Below are 9757 nucleotides of genomic sequence, written 5' to 3'. Positions count from 1 at the left end.
ATTATTCAATCATAAAGTATTATCTCAGTTTGTATATAAAAAATTATACTACCATCTCAGTTTGTATATAAAACATTATACAATTTATTTGTATATATGATTTTATTATTTGTAATATTATTGGTTCAATAGGCTGATTCATTGTCAATATATTATCTATTTTTGACACACTTTTAAATTTTATAACATAAAACATATCTAAAGAATATATGTGTGCACACACAAGCAATATTTTATCGATATGAATTTTATTTTAGAGTGTTACAGTAATATACGTGTGACACATAATATTATCAACACAATATCGTTTTCCTAGCGAAAGAATATTAGTGCCGACATCAATGGCCAAGTTACAGAAAACTTATGTGCAGAATTTGTCAAGAAAATAGGAAACTGGAATTTCTCTAGGAAACTACGTGAGAAAGTAATTTGCCAATCAAAGTTGCTTTATAATAACAAGCTTGAAGTGTTCACATTTGTCTTTTACATTCTAAACGTGAAAATAGTGGGGGAGACTCTTCAAAATTAATGTTTGGATTTTGTTTTTCCCTAATAAATGTTTAGATTGCGAACAGTCCTCTAAGGCCTGTCATCAAATTCAATAGGCCAAAGGACTTATTTTCACCCAAGCTTTAATATGTTTTCAAAGTTCTACCTATTAAATTTTAAAAATTTAAATACTTATTCATAGGTTGTTACCCTTAACTAAAACCGTTTGTTATAAGAAATAAAATTATTATTTTATCACTAAACCCTTACACTTTAAAAGTTTGTATTATTTTCTCTCATAGTTTGAAAAATTAATAATTCTCCCTCACCCAAAAGTTTGAAAATTTCACTTTTCCCCCTAAACATTGGTTTGGAAACACAAACTAAAAAATATGATCACAAAATGTTTATGATTTGTCAAAGAGTAGTGTTATGTACACAATTTTTGAATGCAAACAATGACATATCATTATATAATTAGACAATTGAAAATTAAAAATAAAATAACACTTAATCACATGGTAACATATCATTATTTGTACACAAAGTTGTGTATAAAAATTATACACATACTATTATTGTTTGTCTACATCTACAAAAAGTAAACACACACACATTCAATGTTATTTCTATCGGACAAAGACTTTGGTTAGCATGTCAACTACGTTATAAGCGTTTACTTGAATGTTAGAATCAAGACTTTATCAACATAATATTGTTTTCCTAACGGAAGAACAGGCAAAATTGGTGCCAACATCGTTGGCCAAGTTGCAGCAAACTTTTGTGTAGAATTTGTCAACAAAACAACAAACTGAAATTTCTCAAGAAGACTACCTGAGAAAGCAATTTGCCAATCAAAGTTGCTTTATAATAACAAACTTGAAGTGTTCACATCTGCCTTTCACATTCTAAGCGTGAAAATATTCAATTTAGAAACGAAAAAATCAAAAATTCATCCAAAAAAAAGTTATCAATATGTTGATACATCACGTAAACAAGCAATAATTATTTCTGAGACTGAATAACAAAGCGTATGCTAAATTTTGAAAGACAGAGACCCCAATTGTCAATCATCACACCTCCCCGACTCATCGCCCAAACACCTTAGGATGCCACACAGCACATCAAAGTTAACCGCTTTCACGTTTTTCACGCCAAATTATTTCTGAGACTGCATGACAATCTTCCACCCAAGATTTGATAAAATTAGAAATTTACATACTCAAGTTTCAAAAAACTAAATTTTCATCTATCATTCATTTTTATTAATAAATCTATTAATTTTTCTTAAAATTAGTTTTTTTTTCTCTTATTAAAATTACAAAATTATCATTAACACTTATTATAAATATCAAATACTAATATGTTTTTACAATTTTAATTTTTTATTATTTAAATCCTTTAAAAAATCGGGACTCTAACTAATTTTAAAATATAATATATTGAAATTTTTAAACATGGCAAAATCAATCTATTAACCAATTTAATTCATATTGCATTTATTGAAATATGAATAAATGCAAGACAATTGACAAAGACACATTTAAGTCAAGTCAAATATGTTTGACCTTATATGCACTTGTGATTGCCAGCAGAGGACAAGAAACATTACTTAGTACCCACATCAAGAGGTTGTAGAAATTTTTATTTAGTGAGCAGGAAATTATTAGAGGGCAAAACTTTTCAAGCATTAAAGAATGCAGTATGAGTTGCTTATATATATATCAGTGTTACCAAATTATCATATGCATTACATAATTTCAGAAACAATGGGGTTGTCAGCTTTGCAGAGAGTTTTTTCACTTGTTTTCCTGCCCTTGTTTGCTGTTATGTCTCATTCTTCACCTGATGTTGCTTCTAATTCTACTCAAGAAGCACTAGCTCTTCTCAAATGGAAAGCCAGCCTTCAAAACCACAACCATTCTCTTCTGTCATCATGGACTCTTTCTTCTGTCAATGCCACAAACACTTCTACCCACCTCAAAACCAAGATGAGTCCATGTACTTGGTTTGGAATCTCTTGCAATCATTTTGGAAGTATCACAAGTATTAACTTGACCAGTGCAAGTCTAAAAGGTACGCTTCATGAACTATCTTTCTCATTATTTCCCAATCTTGCATGCATTGATTTAAGTGGGAACGAGCTCTTTGGTGTCATCCCTCCTCAGATTAGTCACCTAACAAATCTAAAGGTCCTTTACCTTTATATGAATAAGTTATCTGGCTCTATTCCTAAAGAGATAAGCAACTTGAACTCCCTAACAGATTTAGCTTTGGGAGAAAATCAATTAAGTGGCTCTATCCCTCGTTCCATTGGAAACCTGAGTAACTTGAAAGCTTTATACCTCCACACCAATAACCTTTCTGGTGTCATTCCTGAGGAGATAGGCAACTTGAAGTTTATTTCGAATCTAGGTTTGAGTGGAAATCAACTGAGTGGTCTTATTCCTCACTCCATTGGAAACCTGAGCAATTTGAAAGTTTTATACCTTCATAGCAACAACCTCTCTGGCACCATTCCTGAGGCAATAGGCAACTTAGAGTTCATTTTAGATCTAGAGTTGAGTGCAAATCAACTGAGTGGTCCTATTCCTCATTCCATTGGAAACCTGAGCAATTTGAAAGTTCTATACCTTGATAGCAACAACCTCTCTGGCACCATTTCTGAGACAATAGGCAACTTAAAATTCATTTCAGATTTAGTGTTGAGTAGAAATCAATTGAGTGATCCTATTCCTCACTCCATTGGAAACCTGAGCAATTTAAAAGTTTTATACCTTTATAGCAACAACCTCTCTGGCACCATTCCTAAGGCAATAGGCAACTTAAAATTCATTTCAGATTTTGAGTTGAGTAGAAATCAACTGAGTGGTCCTATTCCTTATTCCATTGGAAACCTGAGCAATTTGAAAGTTTTATACCTCCACACCAATAACCTTTCTAGTGTCATTCCTGAGGAGATAGACAACTTGCAATTTATTTCTACTTTAGATTTGAGTACAAACCAACTGAGTGGTCCTATTCCTCACTCCATTGGAAACTTAAGTAATTTGAAATTTTTATTCCTCCATACCAATAACCTTTCTGGAATCATTCCATATGAAGTTGGAAATCTCTTGAAGTTGGTTGTACTAGAGTTGGGTCATAATCACTTTACTGGTTATCTTCCTCGTAACATTTGTCGAAGTGGATCACTTACCCACTTTTCTATTGGTGAGAACAATTTGCTTGGTCGTATCCCCCAAGATTTGAGAGATTGCAAAAGCTTAATTAGAGTTTGCCTCGAAAAGAACCAATTTATTGGAAACATTTCTGAAGATTTTGGTGTCTATCCAAATCTTACTTTCATAGATCTTAGTTACAACAAATTTTATGGTGAAATCTCGTCTACTTGGGGAAGGTGCTTTCGCTTAGGTACTTTAAATGTCTCTGGAAACAATATTACTGGGAGCATTGTGCCACAAATTCAAAATTCGATTGAACTACATGAACTTGACCTTTCTTCAAATCATTTAATTGGAGGGATTCCAATGGAACTTGGAAAGTTGACTTATCTGAATAAGCTTGTTTTAACAGGGAATCAACTCTCTGGAGGTATACCTAGTGAAGTAGGCCTACTCACAGAACTTGAGTACCTTGACTTGTCCATAAATAGCTTAGGAAAGTTAATCCCAGGAGAATTAGGGAACCTGTCAAGATTGCACTACTTGAATTTGAGAAATAATCAGTTTAGTCTTGAAATTCCATTTCAATTGGGTGATTTGATTCAACTCTCAGAACTAGATTTGAGTTGCAATTCACTCGACGGAGAGATACCGTCTCAGATTTGTAAAATGGAGAGTTTAGAATATCTAAATCTTTCCTACAATAACCTTTCTGGTTTCATCCCAAGTTGTTTTGAAGATATGCATGGATTGTCACGTATTGACATATCTTATAACAAGTTACATGGTCCAATTCCCAACAACAAAGCATTTCGAGAAGCTCCAATTGAAGCATTACAAGGGAATAAAGGATTGTGTGGCAATGCTAGTGGATTGACACCTTGCAATAACACTCTCACCTCACAAAAGCACATCTTAGGAAAGAGGTTGGTAATTTCCTTTGTTGCCTTGGGAGCACTTGCTTTTCTAATTTGTGTGACAATAATGTTTGTTTGTTTTCGAAGAAAGAAACAAGAGTTACCAAAAGGACATGAAAGGGTGAATAGAGATAAATTTCTTTCGGTATTAAATTTTGATGGAAAAAGAATGTTTGAAGAAATTGTAAGTGCAACTGAGAATTTTGATGCCAAGTATTGCATTGGAAGTGGTGGGTCTGGCATTGTTTATAGAGCACAAGTTCTATCAGGGGTTATTTTTGCAATAAAGAAATTTCACTCATTTCATCTTGATGAGGTAGATAACCAAAAAGAGTTTTTGAATGAAATAAGGGCATTAACAAAGATACGACATCAAAATATTGTGAAATTTTTTGGTTTTTGTGTACATTCTCAATACTTTCTTTCAGTTTATGAGTATCTTGAAAGAGGTAGCTTGGCCACATTCTTGAATAATGAAGCTACAGCAAGAGAATTGGATTGGGGTAAAAGAGTAAATATCTTAAAAGATGTGGTTAAAGCCTTGTCCTACCTGCACCATGGTTGCTCCTAACCAATAGTCCACCGAGACATATCAAGCAAAATTGTGTTGTTGGATTCAGAATATGAAGCTCATGTTTCAGACTTTGGAATTGAAAAATTTCTCAAGCCAGACTCATCCAATTAGACACAACTTATGGGCACATATGGATATATTGCACCAAGTATATATAATTCATTTTCTATTGTCTAATTCATTAATTACATACATAAGGAACAATTACAACATATGTTCTCATGTTTTGTCTTTCACTTTGCAGAATTGGCTTACACGACAAAGGTAACTGAGAAATGCGATGTATATAGCTTTGGAGTGTTAGCATTAGAAATGATAAAAGGAAATCATCCTGGCAATATCATTCCATCTCTGTCCTCTTCTTTCACTTGGGAGAACATGTTGTTGAACAATATTTTGGATCCACGTCTTCCACTTCCTTCACCTGCTATTCAAGATCAACTAATGGTAGTCATAAAGTTAGCAATTCATTGCTTGGGTACCAATCCAAAAAACAGGCCAACCATGGACGTGGTTTCTCGTATGTTTTGAACTACAACATATCGTTATTAAGACTTAGTAGAATGTCTTTTACAATAGAATAAAAATAATGTGTCATTTTGTTATTCTAGTTCATTGCATGCATCTAGTTTCCTAGGCATGGCTTTTTCCCTTGTGACTTCTATGCATTAGATAAGGCTTTATGTAAAATAAAAGTTCCAAAACTAAGAAATACATGTTTAACTACATTTAAGCAAAATTCATCGCTTTATGCAACATTTATAATGACCAAAAATGACATTGTATACTAATGTTTGACCATGGGTAGACATCAAGTCAACCACCTTGAATTTGCACTGACAAAAAGTACACCAGATTAGTGAAATGTAGATAGAAGAATATGAAAATTTGAAATATGAAAAGATGACACAGGTGGTTTTTCACAAGGCTTAACCTGAAAATTGATAGGGGCCTCCATTTAGAGTATTGCTATTGAGATTGAAGTACCTGTCAGGCTTAAATGTTAGATCTATTGTTTCACTAACTTGAAAACATCATAACACTTTCTGCTTGATTTTGTACACCATGAATTTTGTTTTAAAGCAAGAAAATTTCTGTGTGATGCACTTATTGATTCCTCACATAGATATGGTTGGTACTTATAAAATTAGATAGATGGTGGGATGATAAACACTTGAACATTAATGATCAATGACCATGTTAAGGTTCATTAGAGCACTGACCATATCTCTATCATACTCGGTAAAAAAAAAAAAAAAAGATTCTAGGGATCTTTTAGTCATGTAATAAAAAATTGTATTATAGTTGTTTCATATACTTCACATGACTTTAATATGAGATACGTATAATTACATCTAGTTTAGAGTCTTTTAACATCAATTTATAATTTTTTACATCTTAAACCCATTTGTCTATACATTGATATCATGCTTGTATATGAGTTGGAGATGATCAAACATAATCGATGACATGTCTAATTAATTTTATGTGACTTTTTACTAAACTCAAACCATCTCGTACTATTAAATTCTTAATATAACATACGTATTTAATATAAAATAATTTGCCACCAAATGGTATATTTAAATAATTCATCATTAACTCAATTACCCTATCATTCTTTTAAGCATTGTCAAATGTAATTGTAAAAATAAAGTTATTTATTTTATATTTATTAAAAATGTTTTTTAATGTTTAATAAATTGTAACACCAAAATAAGGATATTTTACTATCATAAATGCAATAATTTTTTTACAAAATGACGAGGTAGATAACTATCAATTAGAATTAATAGGATGGACAATCGCACAAAGGTATAGTGGATCTTGATTACAACATTGTCCACAACTGTAGTTGTTAATTGTATCTTACAAGATTAATTCTAAAGAAGAGAATGCTACAGAAAGGAGTAAGTGCATCTTTGTGTTTGTCTCTCCTCTCTTTAGGAGAAGTTATATTTGTAGGAGTATCACAAGAAAGCTAATTCAAATGATATTTTAGGGGTTTATTCCCATTATTATTCAACTAAAATAAAATATTTACAATAATAGAATATTGTTGTCACATAGGATAATAGGAAAATCCCTTTGAAAAGGTTTGAACAAATTTACTACTAAGCAGAGGTCTTCTTGTTGTTCGCATAATAGAAGGTTTATTTGTGTTTCTTAAAGTATGTCAGAATGGTGATGTTATTTGGAAAAAAAAAAAAATTCGTACACTTAGAAGGAATATCAAATTGGGTACTAACAAATACTCAATCATATGATATAACACTAACAAATATATCTTAAGGGTAATTTTGTCTTTTAATAAGTTAATTAAGTTATTTTGGATTAATAGCTAAGATAAGAGTATGACTAAGTGTTAAAAGTGAGTTTTTAAACTGATGAACAACTGTGCATGAAGGTTGCACATTCGTGCGTGCCGTTATAGTTTGAATTTTTGTATAAGGCACATTATCGCAAATATCACGCCATTATCCCATATCATGTACTACGATTCTTATCCAAGTTGTAAGAGATTAATCTAGTATCTTGCTTCTCCTACGATCATAGTTTTTGGTAATCAAGACAGGAGAGAGTGACATCAAATTCTTCTAGTTGGAAAGCAAGAATATAGGAGCCTTTGTATTGGTATCTATGAGGATGCCATGATCTAGATGAACATTGTGGCATTTGATGAACCTAATAATCATGTTTTGAGTATAGTAATGACATATGGGTTTTGATTTATCTTGATGTTGTTTTCCAAATAATCTTTATATTCTGTTAACTTATTGAATGAGAAGAAATAAGGTTATTTGGTATCGTATATAAATATATATGTTAGAAACCATGATATATTTATAAGTTTTGTTTCGGAGTGAAAACATGGCAAGAGTTGCTCAGAATTAGCATTCCAAACTCAAATGCACGGTCATTCTAATGACAAAAACATGCATGATTGTACATTGATTATAGTAGAGACATCAAATCAGGCCACATTGTAATGGGTCAACCGTGGGCTTTTCGTGGATGGCTTGTTAATTTTATTAATAAAATAATTTTTGTATATAATTAAATATTAATTATTTATTCAAATTAATAGAATTGAGGACACTATTTAAAATATTTTATTAATAATTTCTCACTTATGGTAGAGGAATATCATAGTTACACGATAAAAAAAAAAATCAGACATGATACATATTAATTCATTTATATAATATACAAATTCTAATTTTTATCTATATAATTTTTATTCATCTTCAACCATTAAATTTTTGAATTCTTTAAATATATCATCCGCAACCCGATTCTACTACTTGAATTTTGCAATTACCTAATCTTTTATGCACATTATCATCTCACCCATAGTTGGGTTTAAGTTAGATCATTTGCCATCATACATGCATCCACTTGCACTAAAAGTTGATTTCGATTTTACGATAAAAACCGGAGACGTTAGTAGATCGCATGTCATGGTAGAAAACACAAGATAAGTGTTTTGATGTGCTCTCCACCATACTAGAATATCGAAAAAGTCATAGTTTTTAGTCATAATTTCTGGAAAATAATTAATATTAATAAAATTACAAAACTTACTATAATTTGAATTTTGACCTATCATGTTGTTTAACTTTACGCAAAATAGACCATAAACATGACTTACCTCTGGACGAATTAACCACCTGAACTTACCTATGGTTCAGAAGTCTATGGCATCCTTCCATATTTAATTTTATAAATATTATATATTTCAAGTAAAAATTTTTTAATGTCATCTATTTTGCAAGATATAGGTACTAACAAATTATCATTTATAGTTTCTAATAAATTTTATACTCTTGATAATTTTGTTCTAAGGTTTAGAATGGTTGCTACAACTTCGAGATGCTCCAATTGAAGCATTACAAGGGAATAAAGGATTGTGCAACAATGTTAGTGGACTGACACCTTGCAACACTTTCATTTCACGCAAACACATCTTAGGAAAGAGGTTGATAATTTCCTTAGCTGTTGCAGGAGCACTTGCTCTTTTAATTGTGGTGACAATAAGGTTCTTATGTTTTCGAGGAAAAAAACAAAAGCAATTGGAATAACTTAGAAGTGTGAACAAGGATAAATTTATTTCAGTCTTAAATTTTGATGGAAAAACAATGTTCAAAGAAATTGCGAGTGCAATAGAGAATTTTAGTCTAAGTATTGCATTTGAAAGTGTTTACAGAGCACAACTTCTCTCAGGGGTTATTTTGACAATAAAGAAATTTTACTCGTTTCATCTTGACTAGATAGGTGACCAAAAAGAGTTTTTGAATGAAATAAGGGTATTAACAGAGGTGAAACATTAAAATATTATGAATTTTTTGAGTTTTGTATACATTCTTAACACTGTTTTTAAGTTTATGAGTATCTTGAAAGAGGTAGCTTGGTCACATTCTTGAGTAATGAAGCTACAACAAGAGAATTGGATTGGGGTAAAAGACTAACTATCTTAGAAGGTGTGGTTGAAGCCTTGTCCTACCTGCACAATGGTTGCTCCTAATCAATAGTCCATCGAGACATATCAAGCAAAAATCTGTTGTTGGATTCAAAGTATGAAGCTCATGTTTCAAACTTCAAAATTGCCAAAT

General features: G+C 31.5%; 1 protein-coding gene across 1 annotated transcript; it reads left to right on the top strand.

Annotated features, from left to right (window-relative positions):
- The first annotated feature begins 2258 nt into the window (after positions 1-2258).
- On the top strand, positions 2259-5675 carry LOC123204302 (MDIS1-interacting receptor like kinase 2-like). The gene is made up of 2 exons (XM_044620911.1): positions 2259-5073; positions 5389-5675. The coding sequence occupies exons 1-2, from the start codon at positions 2259-2261 to the stop codon at positions 5673-5675; spliced, it is 3102 nt and encodes a 1033-aa protein (XP_044476846.1).
- Positions 5676-9757: the final 4082 nt, after the last annotated feature.

The sequence above is a fragment of the Mangifera indica genome, chromosome 20 (genome assembly GCF_011075055.1).
Source record: "Mangifera indica cultivar Alphonso chromosome 20, CATAS_Mindica_2.1, whole genome shotgun sequence".
Classification (NCBI taxonomy): domain Eukaryota; kingdom Viridiplantae; phylum Streptophyta; class Magnoliopsida; order Sapindales; family Anacardiaceae; genus Mangifera; species Mangifera indica.
Note: the sequence above shows the minus strand (reverse complement) of the source record. Positions and strands in the feature narration are given on the sequence as shown.